The sequence below is a fragment of the Manduca sexta genome, chromosome 15 (assembly GCF_014839805.1).
Source record: "Manduca sexta isolate Smith_Timp_Sample1 chromosome 15, JHU_Msex_v1.0, whole genome shotgun sequence".
In the NCBI taxonomy this organism is placed as follows: Eukaryota; Metazoa; Arthropoda; class Insecta; order Lepidoptera; family Sphingidae; genus Manduca; species Manduca sexta.
Window position 1 is genome coordinate 853,182 of NC_051129.1, and position 18,804 is coordinate 871,985.

The 18,804-nt window shown below is 34.9% G+C and overlaps 2 protein-coding genes across 3 annotated transcripts; one reads left to right on the top strand and one right to left on the bottom strand.

Moving 5' to 3' along the window:
• Window positions 1-157: 157 nt before the first annotated feature.
• Window positions 158-8,967, bottom strand: LOC115447825 (diphosphoinositol polyphosphate phosphohydrolase 2). The gene is made up of 3 exons (XM_030175064.2): window positions 8,519-8,967; window positions 8,276-8,431; window positions 158-526 (listed from the first exon to the last, which is right to left on the bottom strand). The coding sequence occupies exons 1-3, from the start codon at window positions 8,615-8,617 to the stop codon at window positions 311-313; spliced, it is 471 nt and encodes a 156-aa protein (XP_030030924.1). The 5' UTR covers window positions 8,618-8,967; the 3' UTR covers window positions 158-310.
• A 417-nt stretch (window positions 8,968-9,384) lies between these two features.
• Window positions 9,385-17,076, top strand: LOC115447826 (disks large-associated protein 5). 2 transcript variants are annotated; one of them, XM_030175065.2, is made up of 9 exons: window positions 9,385-9,531; window positions 9,816-9,904; window positions 10,301-11,276; window positions 11,730-11,872; window positions 12,276-12,434; window positions 12,936-13,098; window positions 13,505-13,716; window positions 14,286-14,363; window positions 14,795-17,076. In XM_030175065.2, the coding sequence occupies exons 1-9, from the start codon at window positions 9,528-9,530 to the stop codon at window positions 15,323-15,325; spliced, it is 2,355 nt and encodes a 784-aa protein (XP_030030925.2). In that variant the 5' UTR covers window positions 9,385-9,527; the 3' UTR covers window positions 15,326-17,076. The 2 variants fall into 2 exon arrangements, with proteins under 2 accessions (XP_030030925.2, XP_030030926.2); XM_030175066.2 differs by having other exon boundaries at window positions 9,400-9,531; window positions 9,816-9,972.
• The last annotated feature ends 1,728 nt before the right edge of the window (window positions 17,077-18,804 follow it).

Below are 18,804 nucleotides of genomic sequence, written 5' to 3' on the forward strand. Positions count from 1 at the left end.
TAAAAGTATTTTAAACTTTCCGTTTGTATAGGACCGGTTACTGATTTCATTTATATCCTAAAGGACTTACTAGAACAAAAACCTTACAAGAGCGTTACAAAATTTATTAAAAAACGTCTCCAGGAATCATTACGAACAAATAAAAAAAACAATCAAATAAAAAATAGCTCGTATGTCTTTTCCTTTTAATGCTAACAAAATAAAATTAACATATTTGTATTCCACCGTAGTATAAAAATATACGTAAAAATAGAGAAAATGTGAGGCGATGTTGAGTTAGGTGTTGCGCCGAGTTCGGCGGCGGCGGTGCTTAGCTCCCGGGGTCGTCGGGTTTGTTCTGTTTGGAGCGGCGCAGCTGCTGCAGGTAGTGGCGCTGGATGGGCTTGTGCAGCGCCAGCTGCGCCAGCGCCTCGTCGATCGAGAACCACTGCCGCTTGCGCCCCATCAGTCGCGAGTCCTCCCACTCCGCCAGCTCCTGGGTCACCGTCATCACGTACACTTCTGTTCGGTGTTTGTGCTCGCGGTTCTGAAATTAAACAAATTGCTACGTTTAATAAGAATGTATAACAAACTATTCATATGCGAGTGTATGCGTGATATCACATTTCTTCCACAGTCTGGTTAGGTACTACCAAAAGGGCCTTTGGTGTGCATAAAAAGGCAAGGTAACACTGGCACAAGTAGAAATCACAATTACCATGGCATAACAAATACTAAATCATTGCCTGTTTTATGACTGATCTAAGGAAGACTTCAGTGCATACTAAAAGCTTCGTAGAGGAAACCTAGCGTAATTCTGAGTTGATAAATGAATATACGTAATAACCATAATTCGTCACTTGAATTCAGAATATATTGGGCGTTGACAATAAGATCAAACATTCATTAATGACATCATATTTTTAACTAGTGGTCTTTAACTTTTAACAAATTGTAGGCGCCTTCTAAAAACTATATTAGTGCTTGAAATACTTTTATGTAATGTAATAATATCAACCCTGTATTATATTCTTTGCTACTGCTGGGCACTGGCCTTTACTATTGAGAGGATTTAAGTCTTAGTCCACCACAGTGGCCTAGTTCGGGTTGACAAACTTCACACAGCTTCAAAATTACTATAAAGAACTCAGGTATGGTCTAGTTGTCACAAAATGTTTATGATATTTTTTAGTACTTATCTACGGAAATTAAAATCGTTTACACCGATGTATATTTAAATAACATCTAGTGTCATTTATAAACCACACATACATCCAAAAATGTTGCTTCACGTCTAAATGAATGCCATACACAACCATTTCTTACTTGCAACCATTTATCAACTTTTACGAAGAAAAACAAATCCGTATGACGTAAATTAGAAATATTAACGAAACGATTTAATTTTGTGAATCTTTGGAAATAATTAATGATGCAATTAATACAAATTGTTAATTAATATGATTTATATTCTAAAACTGACTTGATAAATGTTCTATACTCTGATAAGACTAATCCTGTTACTACTTAAAATATATTGAATAAATTATCGGAACGCACCTCGAAGTATAGACTACCGAGAGTTTTCTATTGTCACTGTATTACCGTTGGGTGTTTCTAATCAATTGGGTTGTAAATACACCAGGCGCCCTCCCATCAGATTTTAATTAACACATAAATACGAAAACAATATGCTCCTTCGTAATGGTTAATGTTATATTTCATCTGATGCCAATTATCGTTCAGAAGTTATTCAATCGCGTGGCTAATTTTTCCATTGTGTCTAAAATACTGATAATTATACCATAATCATCTGTTTATATTTTAGTTATATAATAATTTTATTTAACCGCTCTCGATAAACAAATACAATTAAGAGAATAGAGTATTCTATTCCCTCAGAGTCAGAAAATTGTTGAATTAAAGCCCTTTGATGAAATTAAGATGAACTTCAAAAAGACTGGCTCAAAAGATAAGTATCCGCAAATGACATAAATATTTACATTCCATTTTCATAAATTGGTGATCAATCGTAATCATCCCCGAAAGCGCGCCAATCAACCCACAGATCTACTCATCACATTTACGTCACATATTTGATAACATCAAACATTACACAAAACGCTAGACACACTAAGTAATCGAATCCCCACGAAGCCATGTTATTAACTTGTTGGTGCAGATAGCTGTATATATGAGGCATAACTAATTTGATTTAGCCAAGTAAATTAACAAAACAGCAGTACCGTAGCACATACTTTGAATAGTTACAGTGTATGTATGAGTCAACTTCCTCTGATTCTAGGAAACAACAATGTAGAATAATATTAAGATTGTTTGGATTAAACAACGCCAAGACAGCTAAATCGGTTGTGAAAATGTTGATGTTGCAAAATTTGTTTGTATAGCTTTGTATGGAAAGTTTCAGGGTCTGGGTCAAGAGATTCTTACTCGCTGAATAGGATAGTAGTCCGGAGTGGTTCTATACTGTCGACTTAACAACGCGCCGACGCGACGAGCGCGTCATTATACTCGCGATGTGCTAACTTGGCGCTAAGGTATGCTTCCGAAGATGCTTGAGTTGAATGTGCTAACCTTAATGCTGTAGTGGAGTGTTCGGAAGAGTTTTATAGTACATGTATCTAAGATGTTTTTATTACATGGATACGTTATCCGAGCTCAATACTGGCAAGACCAAAGTAAGGTAATTGCCCCACATTCACTTAGTCAACCTCCAACCACTGTCACCGCTAGTCGGCTTACTAACTTTTGTATTTTTATAAATAAAATGCCTTCCTGTGTTTTTAGACGATGTACACATTATACTCCAACTGTGATTGAAAAAAAAACGTTTCATTTCATACGTTAGTAATAGGTATACACTATTTAACTTATTTTTTAACTAATAAATTCATTTTATTCGACCGTCATGGCGACGGGGCGGTCGACGCTCGGGCTCATTCGAGCATACTCGGGCACACTCGGGCCGTATCGACGCGAGCCGCTAGGGCTGTGTCTATAGTAAATACTGTGCTGTTTTTATGTGCAATTTTGTTAGTGTATGACGCGTCTATTTGTAAAACGTCATTGACATGTATTGTTTTTCGTTGCGATAGTTTACTGAATCTCTTTGGTGCATAAATATACTAGCGACCCGCCCCGGCTTCGCACGGGTGTAATGCTGATACTTAATACACTACAGAAAAACTGTGAACGTCGTATATAAAAACATAGCGGCTCGCTCTGGCTTTGCACGGGTATAACATAACAAAATAACAGTATTTCTCCATTATTTAATGGATGTTATTATACATATAAACCTTCCTCTTGAATCACTCTATCTATTAAAAAAACCGCATCAAAATCCGTTGCGTAGTTTTAATGATTTAAGCATACAAAGGGACATAGGGACAGAGAAAGCGACTTTGTTTTATACTATGTAGTGATATAGTGATATTTACTTGACTGCAAAGGTTTCAAGAATACTTTAATGCTAAAATGAATGCTGCATCGCCTTATTTTATCCCAGATTATACTGGTAGATAGCCTTACGGCCGTAATCAATAGACAATCCAAATCAATTATGGATCAATTAGGAAATGGACCAAAGAGAAACAAGTTTGTTAGACAGATTAACAGACGACTTTGATTGGTTCATTCTCGGGATTGATCCGAAGATAATATATTTTGTGATCGTGTATTTCGGCCAATATTCCCATACAGGCTAAAAAAGATGTTTAAGGCTTCACCGTTAATAGTTTTTATACACATTAAAATCCTTTCCGACACACTCTGGAACCGGTCACCTGGCCAGATGGTTCTTGATTTTTTAATGTTTTTGTGGTCATTAGCCAATTGAGCAGATGCCAAGTAAGGACTAAGGATCCCGTGGGCCGCAGCCGTTACATACGACCCTCCATAAAAGTATCATGTAAAAAAGCAATCAAAACGTGGGCCTTACAGATGACGTCACGCGTTGAATCAACAACAGAAGCAATCAAAGGCTATAATCGAGAAGTTAACTAGATAATACGAGTTCGCGAAAGGTATAAAGAAATTGTGCTGAATTTAGGGGAGTTCGTAGATAGTTCGGAAGGGCATCTCGGCAAACTACACGTACTACAAATAAAGGCCCAAAAGTGTATACTTTAGGCAATTTATTTTGTTTACTTGAATTGCGACACACACCAGTCTTTTGGTTAGTGACAAGCCAGTAGTGCGCCAATACTTATTACTTACTACTCAGAACTTTGAATCACAAGGTACCTAATTCGCCGCACTGCATTACTCACGTCACACGTGAGACAATAATATGTTAATTCCCATAATACCGTGTAATAACACTGACTTATTCGTTGGCGGTAATAAACAAAGTGATAGTACACACACAAGCAACTGCCGTATACGGGATATTAACAAGTAAATTATGTTTAAGAAACCAAACACAGGGATTCCTTAAGGTGGTAGCTCAAGGTCCATTTCCATACATTTTGTTTCGGCTTTAATCTGGGTAACTAAACAAGTATTGGCAAGTAAAGAATTTAAATTCACGTCTAGTTAGTGATTAGTTCTCGCAGTTGAAGAAAAATGTAAAAATAATTAATAATCATGGATATTTCTGCCTTTAAAATTTCGTCATATTAAATTTTAAAGGCCGAAATATCCATGATTATTAATTATTTTTACGTTTTTCAACTGCGAGAACTAATCACTAACTAGACGTGAATTTAAATTCTTTACTTGCCAATACTTGTTTAGTTACCCAGATTAAAGCCGAAACAAAATGTATGAAAATGGACCTTGAGCTACCACCTTAAGAAAAAATGTCGCGATACTACGAAAACAACATGCCATTAGCATTTAATTACACGCGTAATTTGTTTTCGAAAGTGCGGTCCATTCGAAATACTGTGGTATCAAAATAGATGGTAAGGGGTAATAAATCAACTGACTCATTAAATCTATCATAGCTAAGATCATTTAACAGATGTTGGTATTAGACACTAGATTACAGCTGACGCTAATCATTGCTTCCGGTTTGAAGTCATTTCACTTGTGCTGCTCCTGTCACGCGATGTCTAGTTATCTAGATAGGTAACTCTTGAATGCGAGTCTGGGTAAGTATCATCATTTCCTGTTACTGAATGCATCATGTTCAAAAATTACGATATATTTACAGACTTATAAGTATGTATATGATAATACGAGACTAAACCCTTTAATGTTTAGGGATAATGAATGACGAGTGTAATTCAGTTTTGATGGTCAGCTAGTCATCCAGTAGAATGAAGAATACAAACAATCACTCGAACCGATCATCGCAGAAGGGGTAGGCAGAGGCATAACTAGTGAACCCTCTTTTTGCCATCTGTATTTCGCCCCATGTTGTGAAAGAGGGTGAGCATAAAAATAATCAAGTAAAAATAAAACAACCCATTAAAAACTTTTCGATCTATCGTGCGAACTATAATGATGTTCACCCTCCATGTTATTTCTCATGATGTAGAATCCACGAGTTATTTAACGAATCGCAATAATCCCTTAGCAACCGTATAAATTAGCAAAATTATGAACTGGCCAAAATAATGTATTGGCTATCTAAATATTTTTTTTCACTTTTGGCACTTTTCCTAATTACATATTGTGTAATTAGCTCTTTGTTTATAAACTAATAAACGCCAACAATGTTTACTACACCCACTGGTGGATATTTTTTAATTTGTATACAAAGATTTTAATTACATATTATGTCCCTCAAATCCATCAAATTAATAATTATATGCATTATTTATTTACATTTTTTCCTAAATCAACCTTATTTTTTTTTCATAACAGCTTTGTCAGATGTTCTTTTAAACAACAATAAACTACCCAAAAGGTTGAATTACAAAGTCGGCAAGTTCTATTATACTACTCTTTTATGTAAACATATAATTATGGTTTCAGCATTATTCTAATTACTTGTTTCATCACAGTAAATTGTTTTTCTTACTTAGTTGATATTAATTACCTACTACTATATTGAGATATGAGACTTAGTAGAATTATGGTCAGTCTTTTTTCTATTATATTGTTCACACATTACAAATAGATTATAAAATATGGCCTATGTTATATCAAAAGAGAGATATATTAATTTTCTTTTTTGCCTCAGCAAACAGGCAACCAGTCTGCCTGATGGTGATAGCTTTTGTGCACCATGTACTATAACAGCCAACCCATATTGGTCTGAAATCGGAATATTTATGATAATAGTAAAAATTAGATAACCCATTTATACCTAGTTGTGACATATTTGTTATTTCATTAAAACTTATGTGCTCACCCATAAGGTAAATATTTAATTAACAGCTATTTGAAGCATAACTTTATTATTACACTGTTCATAATATTCAAGGTAAATATTATATTAACAATTTCCTTTTACTGAGGAAATTATTATGTATACAATGTGACTAAAGTTAAATTGTTGGAAAACTAATTTCCCATTTTCTATTTACCTGCAAATTACTATGAGGTATAATGGTTCTTATAAAATTACAAATTTGAAAAATGTTACATTGTTTTTGTAATGCATACTCAATGGTTAATTATTTTCTCTAACCTGTGAATTTAACATCTTAGAATAATTGATGGTATTTGTTAGAATAATATTTCTGGTCATACATTGTGATGTAAGTCTTGTATCAAAATGTGTTGCATCAGAAATAGAGATATTCTGTTTCATCAACACCCAAAACAAACTGAGAATCTGTGGACCATACCTAGGTCTATTCATATCGCAGATGATTTATTGCTTACTCCATAGTTTTCATATCCTACTAATATTATAAATCCAAAAGTTTGTGAGGGTGGATGTACGAAGTTTGTTTTTCTTTCTAGAAAAATCTACTGTATGAATGTTCATATGGAAATATTTGACTTTGGGAAGGTTATAGGCTAATTTCTATCTGGGAAAAATATTTAACTGGACTTTTATCCCAGAAAACTCCTTCACATGGGCGAAGCCATGAGCAAAAGCTATAATGTTATAACAATGTTAATAAAAAAAATAATTTTTTTTTTGTCTAACAACTTTACTTCAAAAATCCGTAAGTGAACATACTACAACTTTATGGGCATTGTTAGTAGGCATCTATACTTTTCATTTATTCCTAGCAACATTATTAAAGGCAAAGGGAATAAAAATGCTTTACATATGGAAATAATAAGTAAAGACAAATTTCTGGGCATATGTAGATTCTGCAACTAAAGTACTAAATATATGAGTAAAATGCTTCCTGGCTTTATAAAAAGAAAAGAAACTAGCCATCTCATTTTTTTTCTTGCTTTAATTATCTTATCGAATTTTATTGTCATACCTTATCTATTAATAAAAAAACAATATTATTATGCTGATGAAATTATATGACATACACAGCTGTTATTAAAAATATGTAAATAATATGTATAAGATATAGGGAGTATTAAAGAATGCGTATTATATTAAAAAATCTACTTATGAGATAAAATATTAACTGTTAAACTACAACGTGACGAAAGTCCATTTATAGTATTCTTAAGATATAATTTGTAGCATTTATCACGCTATGATTGGCCAATAACTTCCAATTCTCTTAAAATTGTGTCTTCAAAGTCTTTACAATAACAAATATTATTACATAAATATTATATGCATACAATTACTGATTCTCAATGAAAGGTTAAAAAAAATACATACTAGCCTTTTGATCTAAAAAATAGGGTCAATGAACTCAAATGACTAATAGTGTTACAATGAGGTCACAAAACTACAACCATCCATAGCACAAACAAGCCAAAGCCATTAATCAAATCCAGTGCATACCTTAGCTTTATTTCATTAATAATGATGATGTTCATCATAGTACCATGAAGATTTGAACAAAATAATCAAATGTTTTAAAAGTATTTTGTTTATAAATCATCTAGAAAATTAGTTTAAGAAAAGAGGTTTAACATGTTGATAATATATCTGTCTGCTCCATAATAGTGTAATGTTAAACACAACAGCATTGTTACATACACTGACCAAGTATATAGGTTATTACAGGGCTGGTATTGTGCAGTTTGAATAACAATGTACTGAGTGTTACATGTTATATTGTCTGTTATATAGTATACTGTTACAGCATATGGTACAATTACTTTAATCTACTAATACTGGAAGTGAGGCATTATATTCGGTTACATATGCGTCGTCTGTAAATACTGTGTCACTGGCACGTAAACATTGACCTGTCAAAGACAATAAGCGAATTATTTTTCAATTACTTACTTCAAACACACCAAGGCATCGTCCGAGTTTGCCGATGACGCCGGCCTCCTCGAGGACCTCTCGCATGGCGGTCACGGAGGGCTCCTCCTCGGGCTCCACGCCGCCGCCCGGCACTATCCAGTTGTCGGGACGCCGCGACGACGTCACCAGAAGCACCTACGCACCGACAACATGTTGGTTAACTCGCGCACACAACACTTTTCTTGTTCACACCGTGGAGCGACATCAATGTACAGCACTAACCTCCGTTTCGGCGTCCGAACGCACGCAAATGCATGCCGCACGGCGCCGAAAACCTTCGTCGTCGTATATTCTTATTGAATTAGGCTTCTCCTTCACCATCTTCTGAGTAAACACGTAAACACGAACGAAACAAACGATCACAAACGAAAAGCAGACATTAAATATAAAGAAAAACTATGAACCGAACGTAATTTTTTAATGATCAACAAACGCCATAACCGAGGTATCCTATGTTAAACGTATCCATTTTCGACTAATAAAGTTACACAACGTACATGTAAAATCAAACTATAATAACAATAACGCTACAATTAGAGCAATATTTTAGCTAAAACTAGCTTTTGATCGCGTATTTCAAGCCCATGTTGAATGGTGCCTGACGTTTTCTTTCTTTGCGAAAATCGAAATAGGTTTTGGAAAGCAAAGTGAATTCATCAGCTGACAGCCGGAAGTAGGAAACTGGGTTGCCTGGTTGTTTTTAACGTTTCCTGAAATGTTGCAATCATTATTGTCTCGCTTGGCATCATTTCGCAAAATTTAAGCCTATAGTAAGAATATTTAGGTATTTATTGCAGATCATGAGATTACAGAATAAAATATATTATATAGACATTTAGGATAAAGTCTCCCAAGTCATTACGTGCCAATTATTGTACAGGTGTTTACAAAAACGCTTATCTACAGAAATAAATCCGATTAAGAATGATGCAAGAAAATGCAAAAATGAAAATACAAAAATAAAAAGTAATTAAACCTTGAAACATAAATATATAGGTAATTGTTTAACCGAACCTAAGTTTGTGACAACGAGACTGTCCAAAATTGGGTCTTTACTTTTTTTACTTTTGTCTATGTCACCCATTCTGCGTTCGAACGAGATTTGAAATACATTTGTCTTTGGTTTTCGGCTTGCAGCTGACGTTATGATTGACGCTACTGACAGTTATTTATTTCAAATTCAGTTTTTTGTTTGAGTTAATTTTGTTGTGTTTTTATTTTTCAGGTTTAAATGGGTAAGTTGATAATCTACTACCGTATTTATACTTTTATTCCCTTCCTATTCAAGAAGTATATCCAAAGATATCACCAGTATTTTGGTTTTACAACTTTGGATGCGTCGTAAGTTAATTATGCGAGCGTCTAATTATAATGCAGTCTGGATAGACGTTACTTTTAATCGTGACATCGTAGTCATAAGACAGAGTAACCATAATTTATTCATATAATAACTTCTCATAGTTTTTGCATTTTGTTATAAAATGCACTTTAATTTTAAACAGTTGACTGCGTGTTACAGAGAAAAGTTTCGACTTTGGTGCGCTGCTGAAGAACCATGAGAAGAAGCACAAGAACAAGCCGTCGCAGTTCGTAAGCGTGGCTGGCGGGGTACTGAACCGTTCCTAATCATTATCATACAGGGCCCCTGGCCCTGCCGTGCTTGTAACATGCATGCGGTACGTCACTGTAGACGTATATGCCTGGTGTGAGATTTGTAATCTCTTTTGGACATTTCTTTTGTTAAATTTAAAAACTGGGTATACTTTTTCTACAAGCATGTAACATGTATCATACTGCATACAGTATTGTTTACATTATGCTTAATCGTCATTGAGCTGACTTTTAAAAAAAGATAAAGAATAGAATAGGTCCATAATGCTCATAAATAAGTTTACTTATCATTTATTTTTTGTGGTGTCATATCTCATTTACATATCTCACATATTGGGGATAATCATTACAATATAAAATGGTGTTATAAATAATACTAAATTTGATTTTTAGGTAAAGAAGCGATTGGAAAATAGTCAGAAGCTCAGAAAGAGCAACCGTCTTTCTGTATTTGACAGCATCAGAAACTTGACAAAGAGTGACACTCTTCCACCAGTGTCTGAGACTCGGCAGAAAGCAGAGCACAGGAGACAACAGCTTGAGAAATGGAAGGAGGAGAAAGAAAAGCGGAAGAAGGAGACAGAGGCCCTAAAGAAGAAGCCATTTATTGCTGGAGTGGCACATGCACCACTCAAGTTTGTTCCACCACCAACAATCCCGAAACCAATGCCAAGTACATCAGGCAGGGTGACACGATCACAGACTGTGAAAAATAACAATAAGCAGAAAACAGAGGTGAAAGAGAAATCTAACCAGTCATTTGCACCTAAAAATGCAACATTTCGTCCACCACAAAACTTAGCAAAAGCTCCAAATCTTGTCCCACCAAAGACAAGAAAGGATAAGAAAAATGTTATAATTTTTGAACCAATAGTACCTAAACAAGTTGTACACAAAAGCAAGGATAATGTGAAGGAAACAAGAGCTAAATCGGAAAAGCAAATTCCAACAGAAAGAGTGACACGCAGTAGGCAAGTTGAACCACAAATTACTAAAGGAAAAATTATCAAAGCTAACCAAAAACAAAGCAAGAGTCCACTGAAAAGTTCATCTAGCAGTGAATTAGAGCAGATCTGTAAATCACCTGTTTTGAAAAATAAATCTGGGAGAAAGTCCCTTCCAACCATAAATTCACCTGTAATAAAAAATAAAATTTCTAGAAAGTCTATTGGAGCTCCAAGAAATTTAACACCCAAAAATCCTGTACCAAAGAGTGAGTCCAGTTCAGAGGAGCGATTACGGTCACCAAAAAGTTTTGATGTGTTCACTCCGGAACATAAGTCTAATGAGTCAAAGATTAGTCCGTGTGTCACCATGTCTCGGGGTAAGGATAATGCGAGGAGGGAGATGAAGAAGAAACTAGATGAAGGTAATAAAATTGTAATTAATCTAATTATTTCAGTGCTCCTCCAGTGCTAAATCTATACTTTTGATGGAGTCAACTCAGTTTATGCCGCCTGTATATCTTGTGTGAGGGTGCTATTTTGCAGGAGCAACAATTTAAGTCTCTCCCCCAATTGTAACTATAAGGCCCTTAGCCACAGCCTGTATTGCAAAATATTTTTAAATTTTTGCTTAACCAAATCATGTGAGACAATCTCGATGGTTTTGAGAATTAAATGCAAAGCCCTTTTACACCAAAATGTCTGACATTTTATTAAATTGGTTTTCCATTCTGAAATAAACAACATTGGTTAGTCAAAACAAGCTGAAGAATTCATATCCCTAAATGTATTTCGTAATGTGGTTTGTAATACATAGCTTTTGTTTTGATAAAAAAATTGAAAGCGATGAGTAATGTGAAGTTATTTTATGTCAATAGGTTTGTTGGATGAGGACACAAGTGATATAGAAAATGTGGATCACTTCAGACGGCAGCTCGCCTCTGAAATCAAGCGCATGACGGAGATGTGTGAGACATGGGACAAGATCTCTGAGCAGACACAGCTGCCGGACACTGTACAGGTATGCAGTTACCTTCGTTCGAAAAATAATCTTAATTGAAATGGTAAAAACGGGTTTTAAAATAGTAGTGTAAAAATAGTCTGTAGTTAGCTTGTGGTACATCTTGTAACAACAAGATTTTGGTACATGTTAGAAAAACCATGTCTGTTGTTGGCATATTTTTGGCATCACTTCTTAGAAAGGAAATGAAGCCTATTTAATCTATAATTTAATATTTCTGTTTTGCACCAAGAAAATTATATGGCAAGATGAGGATCATGGAACAGTCACAAGAAGTGTTTTGTACTTCAAAATGGTTTCTGGTATTGTTAATTTGTATATGTAACTTTAATATTTAGTGCATGATGCACTGAATATTAAAGTTAGTCAGTAGAGTGTAATGTAACATGGTGTCGTGGTGCAGGAGTGCGTGCTGACGGCAGTGGGTCAGGCGCGGCTGCTGATGTCGCAGAAGCTGTGCCAGTTCGGCGCGCTGGTGGAGCGCTGCGCACGCCCCGAGCCCGGCACTGCGCTGGTCACGCCGGCCGATCTGCACGGCTTCTGGGACATGGTGTTTATGCAGGTAATGTGCTAAAACAAAACACGGATCACGCCTTTATGTTCCGAGCAGTAGGCAGATGTGTAACGAGGGTATCTACATTTTGCCAAATATTATATCCCATGGCATGATAGGAAAGTGTTTATCACCATATTGGGCACCAATTTCAGGCTTCCGGATTCTAAACACAAAACATCACTTTGCCCGGCCCCAACATATCTATGCCACCGAGGCTGTATGAAATATGCTGATGTTGGTACAAAATTTGTGGTACCTTATTCTATTCCTTTGTTGCTGTGGTCCAATATAAATGACTGACTCTCTGCACAGTATTTATGATCTATCTATGAATTAGCCTGTCATATTTCTACGACTTCATTGGTCAGTGATCAGGTCCAAGCACATACCAATATAGACGAGAATTACAAACAAAAAGCTATGTTATTATTTATACTCCCTAAAATCTTTACTACCATCCATATATATACATTTTTGCATAATTTAACACACAAATATGTTTTATAGGTAGAAAATGTAGACATGCGTTTCAAGAAATTAGAAGAGCTGCGATCTCGCGGTTGGGTAGAAGATCAACCGGTAGAAATTCAAAAGAAAGTCGTAAAACCAGTGGCTAAGAAAACTGTAAAGCCAGCCAGTGGGCCCAGCAGACTCCGAGAAATGATTGCTGGTAAGTTATAAGTCTAAAAAAACCTAGTACCCACTGTTACTTGGTATTAGGAGACTTAATATATCCTTTTCTAATGATTTACAAAAATTAATTGTTTTAGTATCACAGATAACTTAAGTTATACATAGTTTTTATCTCCCTTTTTTACGAGGTTCCGATATTTGATACGTAATTCATCCTTCTGAGACTTAACATCAGGGATTCATCTGAGGGCAGGGGCAGGCGGGCAAATGCCCAGAACGGTAAGATTGAAGGACGGCAACATTAAGGGTGCCAGGCAGTTGCACTGAGTCATAAAAAAAATATTTGGAACAAGAAATCGTTTAAAAATTTCCATGCTTAGCTACGAAAAATATTTTTTAAGTTATTTTCCTTGCAACAACCTCATTACTTTTGTATTTAATAGCTGCCAGAAAAGCTAAAAAAGAGCAAGAACAGCAAGAAACCCAGCCTTGTCCCGAGCCAACGCCCGTTGCCGACGGCGACAGCAAGACGTTCGAAGCGGGATTCTTTTGCGTGAAGTCGCCGGTTCGATCCCCGTCTATGCCCAGGACCCCGAACAACAATTTACTGAAGGCAGTCTTATCCAGCGAGGCGAAGAAAGCTTCCGCATCTAAGGTATGATTTAAGCGTTACAATTTTTGTTTTGTAGTTATTCTGCACTTTTCGATACATTGCACAATGTGCCTAATATTATGTACTAGCCATAATACCTTTAAACCGATTTTAATAAAAGCAATAATGGAGTTTTTTCACCATTTTTCTCTAGGGGAAACTGGTATTACGGACTGGCATAAAGTAAAAAAATTGACGAATTTTAAAATAGTGTGACGTTTTATATGTTCAATAAATTACTTAATTTATTTTCATACCTGTGACAAAATTAATATGCCTTGACAGCATAAAAAGGGTTTAACACACTTAGAAAAAATGCTTATGACTTCTAGTAGAACATGTAATAATAATCCTATTCAATGCATTATAGAGTGCTCCACTTCAATGTATAACATGTGTAATTTAATATTTTTATATCATATGCTTTTTTACACTTGCATCAGCATAATGCACAATTTAATTACAATTACTGTAACATAAAAATATTATTTAAAAAGAACTATATGAGATAGATAAATAATTATCCTAGGCTTATAAAAACCCACTTGTATTGTAATACGCACGCTTTGTAGAATTCGGCGTCTTTCGCAATGCTGCGCGCTTCTGTGATGGGCCGCAACGTCGACTTGGACGGGATAGCGCTGTTACCGGTGAGATGATGTGCTTCTATTAGCTTATCAAAACTATTTATAATATATTTTTGTAAAGAACTTTCTCCTACAGTACTTTTGTAGCTTTTTTTCAATAACCTAACTTAATATATATGCGAAAGTTTGTAAAATTGGTTGGATGTTTATTAGAATTAAATGCAGAAACAGCTGAACGTATTAGTATGACAATTCAAATCTAACCATGTTCTTGATTAATAAATAGGCTGCTTGTTATCCCGGTAATTAGTTCCCATGGGAAATAAGGGATTAAAAAAATATATTAATTAGATGACCATGGTGTTGCTAAGGTGGTGCTATGAATGACTATGGTGTTTAGGTACCTTTATATCTAGAAAGCCTTGTAACGCTGGCGACGCCGCGAGCAATACCTAGTTATAAATAAAGGCAATTAAAATTTTTGTTTTCTACAGCAAACTCCACTAACACCAGTGAATCTCAACGCTACTCCTGGACGTAGCATACTCAAATCGGCAAACGTGACCCTAGATAAGTCCAGCAGGAAGTCAATCAAAGTGGTCCTCTTTGACCAATCAGATGATATGAACTCTTCACTAATTCAAGAACACGAGAAAAGCCCTAAAGATATCAGCTTTGAACATCAAATTGACGAAAAATCGACAGAAAACCTCCATAAACAGCACACAGATAGCGGCTTGTCATCAATGGATGTAGAGAAAGAAGTGGAAAACAAAGAAAATTCTAGAAGAAAGTCGAAGTTGATGCGGCAGGATGCGACAGAGGAACGCAGTCCCGTGGTAACACGCAGCAGACGTAAGAGTGTGAACACGCCCTTAGAAACCAGCGTTGAAGATTGTAAACCCAAGAGGTCTAGCCGCAAAAAGGCTTTGCAGGAGGATAATATTATAGAAGAGAAGTTCAACCAGACACCCAAAAGGTCTACCAGAAGACGGAAGAGCAGTGTAAACAGTGTCATGGCGTAGATTTACTGCAAGAATATTTGTAATGCCTTATTTAGAAATCTATGTATATTTTACTTCTAAGTGCTGAAGAAGAAGTAATCTACAAATTTTTGTAAAGACTGTGGTACACATTGTAAATGATTTTGGATTTTCTGTTTGGTGGCGAGGTAAAAAAGGTCTGTAAAATTTTAGTAATAACATGTAAGCTACGACTTTTATTATTATTGATAATAACAGACATTTATATATACGGCAGTCAGTATCATACACCAATTTAGAAATAGATTTGATACCATAGTGTTATTTCTGTAACATCAATGTGCCTTTCTGTCTCTAATTTCAGGTCTATTACTCTATGTATAATATTTGTCGAATTCTGCGCAGTGATAAGATCATATCATTACCTTCGAATGAGTAATGACCCGAAAGTAATGCACCTAATAGTATTATACCAATAAAACATTCCAACATTTTTTTCGACCATGGTTGTTAAGTAATTATGGTTATTTTCAACCAAGTAGCCCACTTGATCGTATGACTTTTCTATAGTAAATTCTTCTATATCGTTATTAATATTGTGTTTACTTTCATTTTAATAATAAAATTTTAGATCTGTTACATTTTAGTATGAATTATGAGATGACAATTGACTTAGTTTTAAAATAAATTAGGTATTAATTGTGTTCGTAATTTTAGAGGCTTTTATGTAAGCCCGAGTTCATGACAAAAAATCTTGTTTTTATCCTTATTGTTTTCGAATAATATTTTCATCATGATTGTAGTGCGTAACTTTGTCGAAAAATTATTATGAATTTTATTTAACGCACCAAACGAAAGTGCCACTTACAACTATCTATAATTTCCACGCAAACTATTTGCAATACATTACGTTATGGCTTGTTTCACAATGTATGAATAAACGCTAATCTTCGTATATAATACAGGGAGACTGAATACAAAAGCCAAGCTTCCAAAAAATAGTAATTAGGTTACTATTTGCATTAGGCGGTGCTCCCAGCAAAACTACGCGCTAACATATTTTAGAAGTTATCTATTTCAACCTATCGGTATGCAATATTACTTGGATCAACAATTTAATAAAAAACATTTCAGTAGTCTAAAATTTTCAAAATGTCCTAAAATTGACATTTTAAATATTCGTATTTCTTAAATATACTCGCCCTTAATTCGTGCAGCATAATCTTATTAATTTTAAGTCATATTTTGTGCGCCATAAATGTATGAAACGAATTCTCAAGGCCGTTTGTTCGCGTTTAAAGCCTTAATTGACTTTTATATACTGGTACATTGTGAAACAGCCACTAAGTAAGTTACTCATTGTTATGAGTGAAAATATAGTCAACGTTACCCATGAAAGGTTAATGTCTGTAAAATTACTTAATTTTTTGTTTATTTTCTATGTTTCTTAGACAAATCTCACATAAGTCCTTAGTCAATTTATTGCAAGCTTTTAAATATTTTAATGTTTTTAAAATAGTTATAATATGATTGGTAAATCTGAGATCAACTGGTGACAAATTCCAATACTATCAAAGTTTGATGTAGTACATCTGCTAGATATCCAAATTGCTCTTCCAAGTATTGTAGCTTATAATAAGGCGTAGGTTAGACCTGACTCATCACAAGAGACTGAACTCGGAGATGTTAAATCATGTTATACTGATTCTGCGTGTCTGTGTGAACGAGGATTTAGTTTTACTACGAAATATTGTAGAATAATGTAAACATTTAAATTAAATAAATATTTTTTAGTTGTTGTTTTATTTTTGCAACATTAGTATGTATATGTTCCTTTAACTTTAAAAGTGCAATTAGAGACGTAATTATGACATCGAGGACGAGGGGAATTGTTTGCATCACATGATATAATGAGCCTATCGCCATATTAGGAATAGATCTAAATTTTAAATCCAAACAAGCCAAGTATGTTTTCTGATTTGAAAACTATAATAGAGATAAATTGCAAACTAACAATATCACCGAAACTTGCATTATAAAGAAATGCATGGCATTGTTTCTTCATAACGCGCAGAAATGATTTGTATCTACATGGACGGGAGTTGAGCTGACATTACCTATATATCTATATGTTTTCCAGTTTTGAAAATCAGTTTAATAGACTTCTAGACCTAGGGCTTAGACAGGGAAGACGATACGTAAATTTAGGTTAGTACCTATAAGGATTTTTTAGTTCTGGTAATGCGAGACCAAAGTAATAATTATTGGGGGTAAAACCATCTACCTACTTGACATTAATATCAATTATAATGTTACGGGCCCTCAGCGACAGTATATACTCCTAATGATTAAACTTGATGGCTTGTGGAAGTCAATGCGACGCTGGACACTGGTGCGTTTTTTTTTAAATTACTGTAGTCGGTATTTCCCACGAAACTGGACTTTTTATGAACAGCAAAAAAAACAGCGTATAGCTTTACGTGGTTTTTAAATCCTTAGTTGGCGCCGCCAAACTGCGCCTAGCCAAAGTGCATAACTAACTGGGAGATATTGTTCTTTGGCCACGGAACAGTGACCCATTTAGCGCGCTGCCAAATTGTTGTCTCTACCTTAGAGTTACGAAAAGCCGTGAGGGTATTTCTGATTATGTGAAATAGTGGATTTTTTATTTCTTTACTTTGCAGAAAGGTGCCATGGTTCAAATAGTAATCATTTTTGAAGGGTAAGTAGAGGTATAACAAGCACACATATATTTCTAAAAATATATACCTATCTTACATTGTAAAAAAACAGCAATGGATGGTGGATGCTAACTCGGGACTTAGTTGATGATTATGCAGTAAAATTGAGAAATAGATATTAGGTACATTATTTGAATGCATTGTGCTTACTATTTACCATTAGCTTTAATTTACCATAGCAAATCCTCGAATATTCGCGGCAAATTGACTATATAATATAGTTAATTTGCCGTAATAAAAAGTAGAGTTATAAATCTAGTAACAAATGCTGGGAACAGTCACTTAACATAGAAATTAACAATACTTTTTATTTCTAAAAATATTTTAAATAAAACTGAATACAAGTTGGGAAGAAATTGTGGTGAGTATTTCGTAGTTCAAAGGTAAATCGTACTTGGCGGTCGTCCAGAAATGCAAAGTCGCTCGCTTTCACGTTACTCTGATATTAGCCCTACGACAATAAACAATGTAGAGCTTAAAAACTAAAATGGCGATGAGTTTTATTCTCATTCTTTCTTTTTTTAGTAATAGTAAAAGACATTTTAAGTGTTCGGTTGAATTTATCGCTTCTATAAAATGTCTTTTACGATGCTAGTGATTTCGACAAATTTTATCGTTCAAAAACGTTTATAGCAGAATGTCGGCTAACAAGTGGGTCATCTGATGGCGAGTTATCGAGTGATTACTGTTTGTATGCACGTATCATACGCAGTAGGTATCAAGGAATCTTTGTCAATATACTGCCGGAAAATTATTTTAGAAATTATAAGAAAGTTTGGA